This window comes from Jatropha curcas, chromosome 8 (assembly GCF_041381405.1).
Source record: "Jatropha curcas cultivar XTBG-Jc1 chromosome 8, XTBG_Jcur_1.0, whole genome shotgun sequence".
NCBI lineage: Eukaryota > Viridiplantae > Streptophyta > Magnoliopsida > Malpighiales > Euphorbiaceae > Jatropha > Jatropha curcas.
Genome location: NC_143158.1, coordinates 3,725,928 through 3,742,999, shown reverse-complemented (window position 1 = coordinate 3,742,999; position 17,072 = coordinate 3,725,928). Strand labels below are relative to the sequence as shown.

The 17,072-nt window shown below is 34.0% G+C and overlaps 3 protein-coding genes and 1 non-coding gene across 7 annotated transcripts; 1 reads left to right on the top strand and 3 right to left on the bottom strand.

The window, feature by feature from the left end:
* Nucleotides 1–302: 302 nt before the first annotated feature.
* On the bottom strand, nucleotides 303–4,097 carry PEX10 (peroxin 10). Of its 2 annotated transcripts, none has more exons than XM_012221823.4 (11): nucleotides 3,723–4,097; nucleotides 3,602–3,633; nucleotides 3,400–3,489; nucleotides 3,031–3,125; nucleotides 2,727–2,916; nucleotides 2,365–2,434; nucleotides 2,189–2,267; nucleotides 1,938–2,068; nucleotides 1,238–1,332; nucleotides 1,031–1,122; nucleotides 303–925 (listed from the first exon to the last, which is right to left on the bottom strand). In XM_012221823.4, the coding sequence occupies exons 1-11, from the start codon at nucleotides 3,931–3,933 to the stop codon at nucleotides 823–825; spliced, it is 1,188 nt and encodes a 395-aa protein (XP_012077213.1). In that variant the 5' UTR covers nucleotides 3,934–4,097; the 3' UTR covers nucleotides 303–822. The 2 variants fall into 2 exon arrangements, with proteins under 2 accessions (XP_012077213.1, XP_012077212.1); XM_012221822.4 differs by having other exon boundaries at nucleotides 2,706–2,916; nucleotides 3,723–4,094.
* A 63-nt stretch (nucleotides 4,098–4,160) lies between these two features.
* On the bottom strand, nucleotides 4,161–4,232 carry TRNAD-GUC (transfer RNA aspartic acid (anticodon GUC)). Its single transcript has one exon. It is a non-coding gene; the product is annotated as a tRNA-Asp (tRNA).
* Nucleotides 4,233–4,317: 85 nt separating this feature from the next.
* On the top strand, nucleotides 4,318–5,698 carry NDHU (Chaperone DnaJ-domain superfamily protein). Its single transcript, XM_012221821.4, has 5 exons — nucleotides 4,318–4,656; nucleotides 4,732–4,793; nucleotides 4,872–4,961; nucleotides 5,043–5,183; nucleotides 5,441–5,698. Exons 1-5 carry the CDS (start codon nucleotides 4,389–4,391, stop codon nucleotides 5,534–5,536), a joined length of 657 nt encoding a protein of 218 aa, XP_012077211.1. The 5' UTR covers nucleotides 4,318–4,388; the 3' UTR covers nucleotides 5,537–5,698.
* A 1,020-nt stretch (nucleotides 5,699–6,718) lies between these two features.
* Nucleotides 6,719–14,189, bottom strand: LOC105638091 (uncharacterized). Of its 3 annotated transcripts, none has more exons than XM_012221820.4 (15): nucleotides 13,904–14,189; nucleotides 13,411–13,495; nucleotides 13,244–13,313; nucleotides 12,635–12,771; nucleotides 12,413–12,483; nucleotides 12,250–12,331; nucleotides 12,035–12,165; nucleotides 11,520–11,687; nucleotides 11,135–11,401; nucleotides 10,951–10,998; nucleotides 10,788–10,828; nucleotides 10,597–10,687; nucleotides 10,056–10,242; nucleotides 9,806–9,937; nucleotides 6,719–9,446 (listed from the first exon to the last, which is right to left on the bottom strand). In XM_012221820.4, exons 1-15 carry the CDS (start codon nucleotides 14,070–14,072, stop codon nucleotides 8,849–8,851), a joined length of 2,277 nt encoding a protein of 758 aa, XP_012077210.1. In that variant the 5' UTR covers nucleotides 14,073–14,189; the 3' UTR covers nucleotides 6,719–8,848. The 3 variants fall into 3 exon arrangements, with proteins under 3 accessions (XP_012077210.1, XP_020536521.1, XP_089580880.1); XM_020680862.3 differs by having other exon boundaries at nucleotides 9,806–9,925; XM_089724754.1 differs by having other exon boundaries at nucleotides 10,788–10,801.
* Nucleotides 14,190–17,072: the final 2,883 nt, after the last annotated feature.

Genomic DNA, 17,072 nt, shown 5'->3' with positions numbered 1-17,072 from the left:
ACCATTATAACTAATACTTTATTAATAATATCTTTAATATCAAGCAAACATAATTAAAATTACTTACTACCGACCAATACTTTATTGGTGATATTTTAACTAATTTTTAATATTAAGCAAACAAAGAATATGAATCGCTTGAAATTTATCCTGCGAGGCCTTAAATTTTCATGTTTCCCAAACTACTTACAATTATAAAAACAAATGAAGTCGTAACCAAAACACAAACAAATGAAGTCGTAAATATTCATTTTTTTGGCAATTCTAAATATAATGGCAAAAGAGTAAGAAAAAGGGCAAAATTAGCCAATGCAAGCCTTAATTTCTTGTCCTGCCATTGATTTGTCATTTGCAATATCTAATTCAGCATCATTCAACAGCAAGTAACATGGTTTTTACTTTATACACAACAGGATATAACAGTAGTAGTAGTTAAAACCATTGCTTTGTGTGGTTTTGATCAAGCTGGTTCAACCTGTTCTGAGCTATCAAATACTTGCATGGTTTGCCTCTGCTCGTAAGCAAATACTGAGTATGTGGATTTAAAATACACTGAATTTATTATCTCATTGCATTACAACAACCTGTAGTTTTCTGCAGCCATTCTTCCACCAGAGTCTAGAGAAGTACATCTTAATTCAGCAGGGAAATGAAAACTCACCCTCAAAATAGTAACTATTCCTAGAGTCACCATCAGAGAGAATTGGCCTTCTTACCCTTTATTCTCAGACTTCACTAAATCTTTTGCATCATCAATCAGAAGAAACTTTCAATTATGTTCTCTATGTCGGTTTGCAGAGGCAAACTCCATCTTTATCAAAGCTAAAAGTCTGAATGATATAAACAAACTAAGCTTGAATGAGTTATAGGAGTACGGCAGAGAGGGCACTCAGGCTTTTCATTACACCATTCCATTATGCAATTCCTATAAAATGAGACCATACTGAATTAGATGGGAAAAACCAGTTACCTCCTACAAACAAGAAGCAGAGTTTTGAAAAAAAAAAATTGAGAGAGATTAGGAGAGAACCAGCAGAAAACATGACCACAAGCTGTAGCAGTTGGGTACTGCCGATTACTCAAGCAGAGTGTGCATTTGCTCGCCCCACTTATCATGTTAGACTGATCAAACACAAAATGGTAGCAAAATTAGCACTGAGAAACTTTTTAAGTTAACAAAACAGACAGACATAACAGGAGAATAATATCCAGCACCAGTTGAAAATTGAAAATTTACCTCAGAAGTTGATGCAGAATCTGAGACCCAACCTCCTCTGCCAGCTTCCATAGGAATCAAACTACCTTCTTCATTTAAGACGGGCAATCCTCGTCCTATAAAACAAGAAAAGAGGACTTCTATTAATTTAGATTAGCAAAAGATTACATATCAAGAAATTAAAGATGCATCTTTTTTGGCTAGAGCACAGGTGTCACTAGCCCACTAGAATGGGCCTAATCTTGCTTGTGCTGCCTCAGGCCCTTAAGGGGGAAGTACTCCTAGCGGGGACTTTCTCAATATTAGAGATGTATCTTTGATGAAAGCTCCATGACATCTTAGGTTATTTCACCTATTATTGGCACTTAACTACAAAAACTAAGTTGTAACAGAAACAAGAACAATGTCCCTTTAGCGTCTTTTGTGGTTGTACCCTTCAGTTATCATGTCTCTCCTGCTTAACCATATACCATGACAATGGCAGAAAGGGTAACCAATATATGAGCAATTTCAGCTATCGAAATAATAGGTTTAATTTTATGCATATCAGGGAAGACATCTAATGGCCTTCCCCAATTCTTCCTCTGAAAATCTTCTCTAATGGAACTATAACAAATGCCTTAATATTTAGCACAAGATACAAAAGGGCAAAACATTGAGCTAGCAGCCAGAGTCATTATAAACTATACTATCAGGTCTCTTGTCAAATATGTTTGCCAACCTGCAGTTTGATGGGGCTCCAAGGAAGTTTGCTGAACTGAACTTGCAATAGAAGTTATATTGCTACGCCGCAGGCCTTCAGCAGCAATGATACATAGCTGAATTAGAAGAAATACTCCCAGTATTTGGTATCTGCAACAACAGCCAATTCGCAGATGCTAACGAGGATATCTCAAAGAAAATCATAATCAGCTGCAAATGACCACAAACGAAACAAGTCCATCTTATGTTTAGAATGAGGAAAAAAAAAACCTTGGCCTTTGATTTGATGGCTTTCCAATGAAAATATAACGAATGCCAGCTGCACGTTTTGATATATGGTAATATAGCCCTGCAGAACGAAAGATCATCATGAGGGACTTTTGTTTTATTCAATTATTCATTTAAAATCTTCAATGCAATATACAATCACTGACACATGGAATCACCTTCGAAATAGAAAAACATGAGGTTGGTGCGAAGAATCAATTGCAACACTTCACGGGCTATAGGGAGCATCTGAATGCAACAAAGATAAGAAATCTTAATTAAGCTTATGAGTTATACAAGGGGTTCATTGAACAATCGGTGTTCAAGCCACATAATTGTAATGCAAAAGCACCAAGAGCAAAACAAAGATATTGATCGAGGGTTTGTTCAAGCAAAGATTAAGAAAACAAATTACAACGGAGAAAAGAGAAAAATAAAAGAGTTCATTGCAAAATTACATATATATTACTGCAGGTGAAAAAACAAAAGAACATAATATCTGAGACTTGCATAAAAATACCGAGGGCCACAGGTGAACTACATGCAACCAGAGTCCATTGAACTTCTGCTTCAGCCTTGATAGGAAAGAAACCGACGCCCCTGATGTGGAGGAAGATGGAAGGTCAATCATTACAGAAGAATGAATCTGAGAGCTATCTGATGCAAAGTTGCTGTAGGGGTCATCAGCCAATGAATCGGCAAGAGTTATGCCACGTGAAGCAACTCTTGAGCTGCAGAAAAGAAAAACTCTGATAAAGCCTCACAACTATAAACAACATATAATAAAAGCTTTAGAAGTAAATATCCAAAGTTCAAACAAAGTAGAACAGGACGCAGTATTTAACCTAATTCTTTCTGCAATGTAAGGAACAGCAGTATGATATAAAATGAAAAGAGCACGCCTTGCAGGTGTTGGAGGTAGTCCATGTGACCCTGCAACCTAGTAGAACAATCATTAATATAAGCAAACAAATGTTAATAGAAAAGCACTAACCTTCCATTAATTACTCTTAAATTTTGCGGAACAAGATGCTAATATTTATAGGTCACGGATGGTATCCTGGTGAAGGAGCTTTCTTTTGTCATGCTATAATCAGTGTCAAACAGAAAATTCAGAAATATAAACTTCTACAAAAACAGGCTTATCTTTTATGATGATTTCCATTTTTGACTTGCAAACAATAATAAGCTAAAACGAATAGAAGTATAAAAACCTGATTAATGTCACAGTATTCTTCCCCAAGCGTTTGCTGCCCAGAACCTGTTGTTAATACATAATAAAGCATTTGTCCCAGCAGTTTCGTCTGCGAAAATGAATAACAACAGTACCAAATTCTAAGCTAATATCATCATCCGACTCATGAAAAAGGGTCTCTTCAACTGTAGATTATCAAAATCTGGATATTAACAACAAACCTCACTCTGATAAGCGACAGCAACTCTTGTACCTATACACGCGAAAGAAGAGGAATAAATTTCCAATAAATGAGAAAAAAACTAGTCGAACTGGAGGAGGTAAATGATAAAGAAGAAGGACCGAATAAATGGCGTAAAGCGTCGCGGCAGGCATCGTAAACGAAAGAGGCATATTGGTCGTCCTTTTCGGCAGCTCTCATGATCTCCGGCTGAGCCGCCGGAGGGAACCGCCGCGGTTCATTACTGCTGGAGGAGGAGGTAGTTGTGCCCGATTCTCCACTCGGTCCTGGGTCAATTTCGGAACTCAATTGTGCATTCCTTCCCATTGCCATATCCTTCAGCAGCTTGTCTTTCCCTTCTAAAACACATTAATTAGTTAACGACAAAGGTAATTGAGTCTCCGATGAGCGTGCATAGTCAGAGTCTCGCAGACTAGACGACGGCACTAAAACCTGATCCTTTCGAGTCAGTAAACCGACGTCTACGAGAAAATAAGAAAATTTATTTAGCGACGTCGTTTTGGGAAGAAGGGCCCAAATAGATAAGATTAAAAAAGATTCGCCGTTGCCGGGGATCGAACCCGGGTCACCCGCGTGACAGGCGGGAATACTTACCACTATACTACAACGACCTTGGTAGTATGTTGTTGCACTTTATTTTACTCAAACTTAACAAATAATAATATGTGGTTCCACATAATAGCTTATCTTTCTCAATGTAACCCGGGCACCCAAATAAAGCGTCAAACGCTCATCCATAGTATTAACACAATAAGGGCCGTCAAACCATGGCTGCGTCCTCCACCACAGCAACAGTGTACATTACCCGGCAAAGTTTTCCCATTCCAACCACAAAGAACGCCACCATATTCACAAATTCTGTCACTTTTGCAGCAAGACCACGAAAATTTGTTATTAGAAGTTCCAGCGATGGATCAACAGAAACAGCAGCGACGGTGGTAGAAGAATCAGAGACAGAGACTTCCATTGAAGCTCCAGAAGGACCTCCGTCTCTGATTTCTGCTCTTAATGTGGAAAGGGCTCTTCGAGGAATACGTAATTGTTTCTGACCAATTAATTAGTAGTTTACTCATGAATTTGCATTTGATGAGGTTTTGGTTTAGAATGCAGCGATTACAGACGTAGATTACTACGGAAGACTTGGGGTTCAAAGAGGATGTTCATACGAGCAGGTCTCAAACAATAAATTACATTGTTTTTATAGTTCAACATGTTTACTTAATTATTAAAAATGCTTCTTTATTGAACAGGTTACAGTTGCATACAAGAACAAGGTTGAAGAATTGCTGAATCAAGGACTAGATGAAGAAGAAGTCAGGGAGAAGATGGAACAACTAAAAGTACTACCTCAGCTCCATTCTCATTATTTTTCTTCCTTTTCAAAAAGAGATTTTATCAATTAGTAACTGTAATTTATGTAGGAAACGTACTCAATATTATCATCACCAGAAGAAAGGAGAATGTATGATTGGAGCTTAGGCAGGAGTGAGAATCCAGATAGATATGCGTGGCCTTTCGAAACTGACAAATCAAGAACTCCAACGGAGCCTCCTCCACCACAGGTTTCCATTGCTCTTTTATCTAAATATTTATTCATTCTCCTATCAGTCATGTTATTTGTGCACTGTCTCGCCATAGTAGTGTATCAGAATTCTCAACAATTGTTTCGTTATCAAGTCAAATTAAGAGTTTAAATTGGAAAACAATAACTATAAATTCCCTTCCTCTTACAAACGTAGACTTGTTTCTATGATGACTACAAATAGTTATGATTGTAAATTGATAAAGTGTTTTGAGATCAAGTGGACTCTTTCGACAGGAACCAGAAGACGTGGGACCTACAAGATTTGTTGGATACTTCGTGTTGGGATGGATAGTCCTGTCCTTGGCATTATCCATACTCCTCAATCGATAAGGTCTTTTAATTAATGTTCATATATTGCAATAGATAAATTCTTTCTTTTCCTTCATAATCATTTCCTTTTGAAGCTTTTATGCTTCAACGGATATCATGAACACTATCAATTATTATTATTATTATTATTATAAAAACAGGTAATTACTATTTAGTCCATAAGATTTGTTCAAACACACTATTACAGACTTTTAGTTTTCAAATTTTAATTATTTGATCCCTCAATTATCGTTCCATTATACTGTTAGGTCCAAGCGTTATTTTGTCTGTTAGCTGTTTTTAGCAACAGTAGCCAATTTGCCAAATTTTTTTATTTATTTTACAATTTTTAAATAAACTCAGGACGTTCTATTAAACTCATTTCGTCATGTTTAAAAATACTACTAATTATTATTCATGCTACACACTAATAAATTAAAATAGTAAAAATAAAAAATTGAAAAAACTAGTGTCTTTCATTAAAAAAAAAAAAAAAAAAAAAAACAACAGTGATGTTCTCTTGTTTGAGTGGAAACTAGCATTTCCAAAACAGTAATAACATCTATCTTGACTCAGGCTATGGGTCTGATATTTGAAATTAAAGTGTTCAACCAACGCTCCAGATCAAAACGTCAAATCCTCGGGCAAAGGGAAAAAATCCATACAGCTTCAGATGGGCAGTCCCGAATATGTCTTAAGATAAGAAATTATTTATACAATATACACAATTTATTGTACTATATTTATCATATTAAACTCTAATTAATTTATAAGTATTTAAAAATACTTTGTAGTATATGTTATATGAAATATGTTTTTAATTGATTCAAAAATAAGCAAGAGCATGAGCTCAAAGTATCTCAGCCAGATTCTAGGTTGAAATGTCAATAGTCCTTAAATTTAAAACCCACTGGCTCAGACAGCCAAGCCCACTCCTATCACCATTCTTCCTCCCTGAGGTTTCATACTAAAGTCTTGTTGGGAATGAAGAAAATCATAAATATACCCAAGAAAAAATCCCGCAAGTATAATTCACTATTTTTCATGTGACAAAGTATTAATATCAATTATTAAAAGGGCAAGGGCATAAAAATATAGACAGACCAGACCTCCCCTAGGCAACTTTCACCATGTGGGGATAATGAAAGACGTACGCCAAGGTCAGAATTCATTGTTTAAAAATAAATGAAAGACATAATTCCATTTCCAATAATAACATTTTATTCTCTCTAAAATTTTACCTTTTCAAAACAAAGAAAATAAATTTATTTATTATAAATTCATTATATTATATCCAAACATACAAGTAGAAAATAACTATAAAAAAGAAATCGATAACATCTCACTACTTTCTTTCCTCTCCTTTTTAGCTTCATAAATCAAGGGAAAAAAAAATCATCATTTGTGATTGACCCTCAAAGTACGTTAAATAAGGTAGTAAGAAACCCCACCCCCCTTTAAACCATTAGGTTAAACCTAATGTGTTTTCTAGTACACCAAAAATACTTATATATTTAAGAAAATAAAAAAGTCAAAATTTAAATTGGATCTCCAATATTATAAAATAGGTAATTAACCACTAGATGATCAAACTAATAATTAAAAAAAAAAATCTAGAAATAAGAATATATCTAGTAATAGTTTAATTCAACAATTAAAAAATATCAATGAAAATAAAATTAGAAAAAGGTACAAAATGCACCTCTCGCAGTTCCACAAGAGCTAATCAACCCAATACGCAGGCTTTTTGATCTTTTTTTTTAAGCAAGTAACTGGGTTATGTAGCCAAAAAAACCCAAAAAAAATAAAAAGGGGGCAAATCAAACTTCTGACCTGGGATAGAATCATGGAAGTGGGCGACTTTCATGGAAGTCCATTTAAAGTAGATTTGGATATTGATTAAATGAGTTTAGGATAATATGATATCAAATAAATTACCCACCACGGGTTTGGGTTAGATGTGTTTAAAGATGCGGGTACTCTATACCACCAAAGCCCATTATAAAATTTAAAATTTCTTAAAATAGTAAATTATTAAGTGCATATTAACTTATTATTTAACTAAAACTAAAATAAACTAAATTCAAGCTCAAAGCTCCAAACCCTAATATCATCAAATACTAAAAAAATTAACTCATACTTTAAATCCCAAATAATTAGATTTCTTCCTCCCCACCCCCCTCTCTCTCTCTCTCTAAACCGTGGATACGTTCTATTCAATGGAAATCTGCTTAAAGAGCAGTTACAATAAAAGGAGGGGTATGAAACGAAAAAGATATTTTCATAATCTTCGTATTTTAAATCTCCAAATACCATACCTTTCTCTCACATTTAAAAAAAAAAAAAAAAAAATTCCTATTACCTGAAACAAATAATGATGATACACTTGTAAGGATAGGAGGAGAAAGAGTAAAGTTAAAAAAAATATAACTTTTTTTTTTTTTTTGAGTTTCACCTCTTCCGATTTGGGAACTTGCTATTATAAAAATACGTGCAGATATTTTTCAAGAGAGAAACCGAATTTAGCAATTATAAAAGTATTTAGTGAAAAATGTTTAGCAACTGTTGGATTTATCCAAGCTATAAGGACTTGGTAAAATGCAGTGTAAAGGTGTTTATTTAAGGGAAAAAGAAAAGAAAAGGAAACGCTATTTAAAAGAACAAAAACTTTGTGAAAGCCAAAGCATTTTTTTAAACCCATATGTGTCTCTCTTTTCACTGTTTTCAGGGAAATGGAAGAGTTTGGAGGGGTACATTCACCTTAAAGGGGGTGAATGTTTGCTCGCTCCAAATAGAACGAAGGGTTCCAACAGAGAACAAAAAATACGAAAGTAATTCCACAAGGGCTTGTGGTCATTACTATTATAGTTAGGTTGTAAAAGAATGGAAAAACATACCTTCACCAGCTCCAACACAACAGTGTCTGAAAAATCCAAACCCTAAATTAAATTAACAATTGCTCCTCCAGTCAAAACATTTGTTTGCAAGCCTCCCGGGTTGAAGCTAAAAAAAATGAACAGGGTTAGTAAGCAGATATTACACAAAAATAATTATCCCATGAAGCTACGTCCAAAAGCTGACCACTCAACTAGTATCTGTGTCAACAAAACCAACAGAAGAATTCAGATTAGATCAGAACAGGCCTATGTCAAGCCAAATAAATATTCTAACCCCCCATCACCTTACGCAATTAAAAGAGATGGTAAATCATGCTAGTAATTAACTCATACAAATTACCAAACAGGAAATGAAATGGTACCAGATGGATCCTCTAAGCTGAGATACGCAACTTCTTGTACACTTTTACCTCAAATTTCAGTCCTGTTGACACTTTTAGTAAAGTCTATTTTGTTTATAGTAATGATAGTCTTCTTCACTATCCTCATCTGATCCACTTATCATCTGCCACCTTTCATGACTCGGCTCATTGGACCTCGAATTGTGCCTAGAATGTCTTGAGCCGTGACTGGAATCTCTCTCCTTCAATTGTGTTTTGCGATCACCTGATAAGCTTGGTTCTAAACCAGATTCCGAATGGCTATGATGTTTCTTTTCATCTCTTTTGGCATCAGACTCTACTCTCTTCCTTTTAACATCACTTGATTTATTACTTCGACGGCGACTATGACTAGAATCACAACCGTCATGTTTCTTCGAGTGCCAGTGGTGGCGCTTTTGCAGCTCTTCACTGTGCCTGCTGGAGATACTTGGCATATCTTCTACTTCTGAACTCGATCTTTCTAGTTCATCTTCAAAATGATTAGAGTGCTGACATTTCCAACGTGGCCTTTCAGCAAACCTGTCCTTAGAGTGTCCTATGCTTTCGTCCCTATCATGGCGAGATTTGGTGCCATGAGACCTTTTTGCTTCGTTACAAGAATGCCTCTTGTTAAAACGGTTATCTTCATCATCATCATCAGAAAATTGTCCCCTGGTAAGCCAAAAGGCATCCATTAGAAATGAGGAAACTTAATACAGGTTTCAACAGGAAAATATCTAAACACGCTCAAATATGAAAAAGGAACAAGAGAGATTTATTTCCATAAGCCTCATATCCTAATGTAAAATATTTAATGAAATTTCTAGGACTTTAATATCATGAACAATATCAATAATCATCGAGCTATCTCAGCTTCTGACCTAACAGCCCACTGAAATCCAGAAAAATGAACAGAAGTGGAATGTATAGTGCATTTAGAGGGGCATAATATTAACAGATCATAAGCAGAATGTAAGAATAACTATCATCTGTTGATTTTGCTTGTTGCTTCACAAATCCTGATTTATTACCTTCCCAAATCCTTGTTTGAAAGCTTCTGTCTCTTCTCATAACCTTGAAGCTCCTCACAATCTGAATGGCCTAGACGCCATTCTGCACTGGGCCCTACTGGGGATGCCACACCTGTCATCCTTGTAAAACCACTGAAAGATGCCTTAGAGTCAATCATTATATGTACAACAATAGGGTAGAAGTTGGCACACTCACGGATGTATATCAATCAGAAGAAATATCATCAAATAACTAGAAACTTTGGCATACCTATAGGGAGCCATGCTGCCAAACATAGGAGCCATGAAAGTCGGAGCAGGAAAAGTTGAGGGTTGTACCATGGTCGCACTGAAGGGATTGCCATATGGGTTTATAAAGGGCCTGGTTTGAGAGAAGGGAGTCCCGTTCCAGTAAGGTGATAAATAACCAGGCATAGCTCCTGGAAATACAGGATTTCCTGATATCCACAAAAAAATTACATAATAAGCATGAGCTACTCACTAATTTTATAAATCAAACCTAAGAAATTTTATATATTCCAACTTCATCTATAGCAAAATATTGATTTTGGAAGAGTAAAAGTAATTGTTGAGCATTTGCAACTATTTCACTAGCGACAACATCTTTTTGAGGAAGCATGATGGGTTTCTCCTAACTAAGCTGATTTTGCCTAGAATTGCTCTATAAAGTTGCGCATTCAACATCATGCGTACAACACATCTACAATTCATATAAATCTAAATTCATCACAATGATGCATGAGCATACTAGATGTTAAATTCTGAACAGCTTTAAATGGAGATTATTTTACCAGTCTGAAGCATAGGACGTGTAGTTGATGCAGCTGGACAGTTTCTTATAAAATGATCTGGAGATCCACATAGGTAACAGGTACGGTCCCCCTGAGGTCAACAAGAGATTATTAGATTCCAAGATGGTTACACCAATTACTACGCACAGCATTCAGCATAAGAATGCAACAATGCAGCCAAAGTTTATTACCTTTCTGTACCTTCCTGTCTCCAAAAAACTCCTCTCAGGACCTAATAATTTAACTCGGATTATTCAAGGACAAGAGATAAAAAAAGTGATTTTTCTTCAGAAAGGAGAAAAAAAAAAAAAGGCCTGCTGCCAACAAGTGGTCACATGAAAAAGTAAAATCTACCTGTACTGTTGACCCATGATGCCCTTTCCTTCTTGATAGAGGACACAGCTGAAGTGACATAGAGAAGCAAAAAAATATTAGAAGGGAATAAGCAATGAAGATAGTAGAAGAAAGATCAGATTCACGCAGCATGAAACAACTTAAAGAATTCAGTTTAGGAGTAGTAAGTCTAATATAATACCACCTTCATGCATAGGCTGGTTTTCTCCCTGGAAATCGGCAACGAAGTCCTCAGGTCCTCTAGCCAAATCCACAAGTTGTCTAGAGCCAGGCTTTTCTGCATCTATTTGTTTTAACTTGCGTGAAAAAAATGATTTACCAACAACAGGTTTTGCAATAATTCGATTGGAACCCCTTCCAGTAGTACATGGAGAATGAGTAGATTCTCCTTCATTTTGATGAATACTTGCAGCACATGATGTTTCTTTCACTTGAATTCCTGATTCTCCATCTGATTTTAGATGATCAAACAATTATGCACCATTTTTACCACAGTTTCTCATAAAAGACTAGGATTTATGGGAAGTTGGAAGATTTAAGTAAATGCATGTGAAACTGAAATTTCCTACCTGGAGCATATCCAAAAGCATTATCTGAACTTTTGATTGGAAGTTGAGATTCAAGGAAATGTTTGATTGCTTGTCTAAGAGAAACATTTGGCAGCAGATTTTCTGCTCCATATTTGGTAGATAGACACTTGGGGCATCTTCCCTTCTCAATAAGCACCAAACCGATGCCTGCATCCAATTCCATATTAAATTGAACACTTCGTCAGAAACAAACAGGCAGCAATCTTAAGCGTAAAGGTGTCGAAACTTGAGTCATGCGATGGACATTTGAAAGTGTGGACAGTGTGCCTATATGTTGCCAACAGGCTCAAACAATTAACTTTAAATTATGAAAAAGCAGGTAGTTTGAAAATTGCATGAATTTTATACATCTGCATGCACTTAATTCAACCCAGGGGGAGAAGAAACAGGAAAAAAAACGAATTGAGAAAAAGATTTAAATGATGATTCATATTTAGGATCTCACAAGGCGAGCATTAGCTTACTATCACCATTCACAAAGGAAAAGAACTTACATTTCTCACAGAAACTATGCTGGCAACAAGGAATCATCACGGCCTCCTTGAAAAATGTGTCACAAAGTGAGCATTTCAGCTCAGCTGGCAAATCAACATTGTCTATGGATTGAGGATTGGCAGTAACCACCCTTCAAATGTCATAAAGCATTAACAAATTAGATTTTTAGATTGAGTAATGGCAAAGAAAGATAGGAATAACAGCCAATTCTTACTTCTCTGGTTTTGTGAATACATCAACAATAGGCTTGGATTTTATCTGAGATGAATCCTCATTGTCACCAATATTTAAAGGTCCTAACAAGAAACAACATCATAGTGAATATAAAGATGGACCCATTTTAACACATATAGAAATATAGAATGAAGCATATATACTTCCTGGATTCGCTTCACTGAGTTCACTTGCTTCAAGTTTCTGACATTCTACCGTAGGTGTTTCGAAACATCTGAATCAATGACTCAAAAACTAAACAACTAAAGAAAAAGCCAAATATAATAATGAAAGCAATCGATGACCAGTCCACCAAATGTGCCACATGATAACCATAAATCAAATTATGCACAAAATGAAGAAAACAGACATCAAATGTGTAATACCTTGGAACTCCATTATCTGTATCGTCCTTTGTGAAGTACAATTTCTTATCCACATCAAGATCAGAACCAGATGCAGTTGTCTCAGGAATTGGACACAATTCAACCCCAAAATCATCAAAGTTGTCAATTTCCACGTTCTGTAACAAAATGAAAGCCATTCAGATTTGGTTACAACAACAATTATCAACTTTACAAAAGTTCGACTATATAACAAATATAAATTATATAAAATAAGATGCATGTCAAAGAACCAGCAATGTCAGCCTGATGAAGTAGTTGCTGTATGATTAGGCAATTGTTTATATATGCATATGTGCTGAAGTAAGTCGACATTTTTTAGTCTTAAAGCCCCATCTCTACATTGTTATTTAGGAAATACTAATAGCCCCTCCGGAACAATGGAACTAGAAATGTAGAATTCTCATGTTTGGAATGGCATAACTTAAAAAATGAAATTCAATTTAATTTCATATTTTTATGCTTGAAATAAATCTAACATGGAATCATTACATATTTCCATGGACATAGAGAGTTTAACTTAGTGGACAACAAGCACAATCTCAAGGATTTGCTCAATTAACACAATGAAAGATAACATTGGCTACATACCACCGGCACAGAAGTCTTAACCACATTTGCTTCTTTAATCCTAAGATTCTCAAAAGATTCAATACGTGCCCTGTAAAGTAGCAATATCATATAAGATAAGGCACATGTCTTCTTTTAAGCTAGCATTTTGCAGGTGACAAATTATCCTCAAATTATAATAAACTTACATATCTGAACGCACTGATCCTGCAGGCACCCTCTTGATAATCACACTTGAACCACTTGGAAGTTCAAAATTTTCATCGTAATATTCTGCAAATAATCCAAAATTCATAACTACAGCCAACAATTTAAAATTAACACATACTATATATCATACTTTTGCAACACGTAATAAACAAGATTCGACAAATGCATGGTTAAAAATATAATAGAAGTCAATTATATTTGCAAGAAAATCGGAGGAAAGAAAAAACAAATCAAATAGCAATATTTCAAATATGCTCCATACAACTTTATTTGTATCTATCTCTACGAATCAAATCCAATTCCAATTCATGATTGTTCGTGGAAACAATCTATATTTTGAATTGACGCCACCAAAACCAATTCGAAGCCAGCAATTTCAAAGAAAACAAGATTAAGAAATATAGAGGTCCTGATTCAACTAGCATTTCATATTTGTGAAAACGAATCATGAAACATAAGGAGGAGGCAGACCTTGACCAGTTATGGCATCAGAGAAAACAAGATCAAAATCCTGGTTAATATGCAGGTGCTTGTCATGGACGATTTTTGCTTTGAGATCACCAACTGAAATTGAAGGTCGGCCTTCGATGTCAACCGAGTCGAAATTCAGCGAGCTCCTGAATCTGAACCGAATGGCCATGACTGAGTTGAGGGAGAAAGTCAAATCATCAAACTCTGTTAGTGAATCGAGGAGAGAAATAAGTTATGACTTGTTATTAGTACGAATTGAGGAAGTAAGTTTGGGTGCCTTCTGGGTGCGGATACGCAAATTATATGAAATCTATTCCCCAACAAACGGTGGAGTCCATCCGTCCGCTAGAGAGTCGCTCACGCGCTTTGAGCGTTTGGATTAGGTGCTAAACGACATCGCTTTATAGTTTTACCCTTAAAATTCTTAATAAAATAGTAATCATTAGTTTCCTAATTGAATAATATTCATCGTTGTATAGATATATTTTATGACTCATACTACAGAATTTAACTATTATTTTTCAATATTAATACTGTGATTTATTAATTTGATAAGTGAAATACATTTGATAAAAGTATTATTATTATTATTTGAAGTTGAAAAACAATTATAGTATTTTCGTACCATTCCACTCCTTTCTTTGATTTTAACTTTTAATTAAAATTATTGTTTTTTTAATTACAAATATTATTTTAATTGGCATATATTAATTTACAAAGATCGACTACACAACATACCATACTTAATTGGTATAATAATAAAAATAAATGATAATATATAAAATAGAATTTCACATGACATGATAATATTTCAATTCTTTCACAAAATTAAGTAACATAAAAAACGATGACACTAATATTAAAGTCTAAATACTGAATAATTTATTATCGAAGTAATAAGATGGGTTCGAAATTCAATGAATAATTTTTACAAATTTAATCATGTATTTATGAGAAGAATACTTATCCAAATGGACAAGTCTCAAAAAAAAAAAAAAAAAAAAAAAAAAAAAAAAAAAAACGTGAAATATTAATGTTATAACTATCTCTAATACAATGGGGAAGCCATACACTAGAACTAAACTACTTAGTTAAACATCAATCAGAAAAACTTCCTTGTTCCGCGCGTATATAAGGCCCCTAATATGGAGAAGGGTCCAATACCAGAAGATTACGGGCCCATGGCCCATAAAGAATGTTATAGTAAAATGTCATTACAACTGTTTGCTATTTTGTGTTTCTTGCAGGCCCAGTCATCAATAATTAAATGTGTACTCAATAATAGCAAATTGGTAAAAATCTAAAATATACATAATTAACATTTTTAAATAATAATAATAATAATAATAATAATAATAATAATAATGGAGAGTTGAAAACCTCAATGCGTTATTTACTGTGATTGACTTGCAAGTGATGCCCATTTGTTTTCCTTCTCCATATGTTGAGCTTCTTCCGTTGCTATTCTATGATGATGGAGGTGTTGAGTGCGATGGGACTTCCATTCAGTTCCCTTTGCCGTAGGCTTTGAGCAAAGAATTTTGCGAAAAAAAAAAGTAATTAATCTGTTTTGGCTTTTTTCTTTTTGATCTTTGGTCCCCTTTTTGTACTTTAAAAATAACAATAATTATATTGACAGATTCACGATTGATTAAATCAACAGTAATCGACTGTATCCTCAAATTGATGATAATGAAAATATATATAAATAATATTATCACAAACTATTAATTAACTCAAACGACCATATATACAATATAATTTTATTATAATGTAATGTAATTTTATAATTAAAAAAAAATTAAAGTTACGTTAAATGATATATTATATCAACTATATTCCTAATGTAACACGTCATAAACCTTTCATTATTATTATTATTATTATTTCTGGGTTAGAGAAAGGAAGCAAAGTTCAAAACAAAAACTAGAAAAAGAAATGCCACTAAATGAATGTAGATTGCTCAAATGAATGGCTTCTTGGCTTTTACATGAAAGAGCTTTCATTATTAAATGAATACAGATTGCTTGCTAAATTTAGTAGTTGAGTGCATTAATAATTTAATACAGTACACACACCAAAAGGTATTGATTCAATAATTTAATAATTTTATTTTTACGTGACAGGTTCTAATTAAAAAAAATTTATCTGAATGCTGCTATTTTTTTTTTTTTTATAACCCTTGAGTCATAGAGCGTAAATATTTTTAGCTCTCACAAGAAAATACGTTTTTCAGAGACAAATTTATATTCTCACCCTTGCAGAGATTGAGATCGCTAACATCTCAACTAACACATTGTCGTTATCTGAATGCTACTTTTGATTGAATGTAAATATATGTATGTTAAAAAAAAAAAAGAAAAAAAAAAAAAAGAGGAGGAGAAAGAAAAGTTGGATTTAGCTAAGACATTATTTTGAAGTCATGATTAAATCCAGAATAATTTCGTAATATTAGTTTGTTTCTCGTTGAATTAGTTTGTTTCTCGTTGATTTTCTGTTTTGCTGTAATGAAAAATGAAAACACAGTCAAGGTCCATTGTACGCCTTAAATGAGTATTAATTACGTACAATTAATCATGTGTAAAGTCAATTCTCCCATGGACATTTAGGGACCACGAGCCGCCTGCTTTTCTGTAACATGATTGCTACGCTAGAAGAAAAACTTTATCTGCTAATCAAAAATTCAAATGTCATTATGACCGATATACAAAAAATAATCTTAAAAAATCATTAAAAACAAAAATTTGAGTGTTTGTTGCAATGATTTTTCTTTTTAACAAATTAAAAATAGATAATTGCTTTATAATTGTAATGGTCGGCTCAGCATTAAGTGATTATATTTCTCATTTCAATGATTAAAATTTGATTTATAGAGTGAATATCATAACATACTTTCTGAATGCATAAGTTGAGTGTTGAAGGATGATAATTAGACTGATAACAAAAGGGGATTAGTCTTCATTGACGCATAAAATAAAATTTGACTTTTTTTATTATTGTTATTTAAAAATTGTTTTTATTTTAATTTAAATAGAGGATGAACTGCTAAAAAGTCCTTGAGATTTTACTAAAATTTATACTTCTCCCTTATTATTTAGAGAAATTACTATGATGGCATCTGCAATGGTGCAATTGTAAAATTCTTGCAAAAACTGCAATTTTTGATATT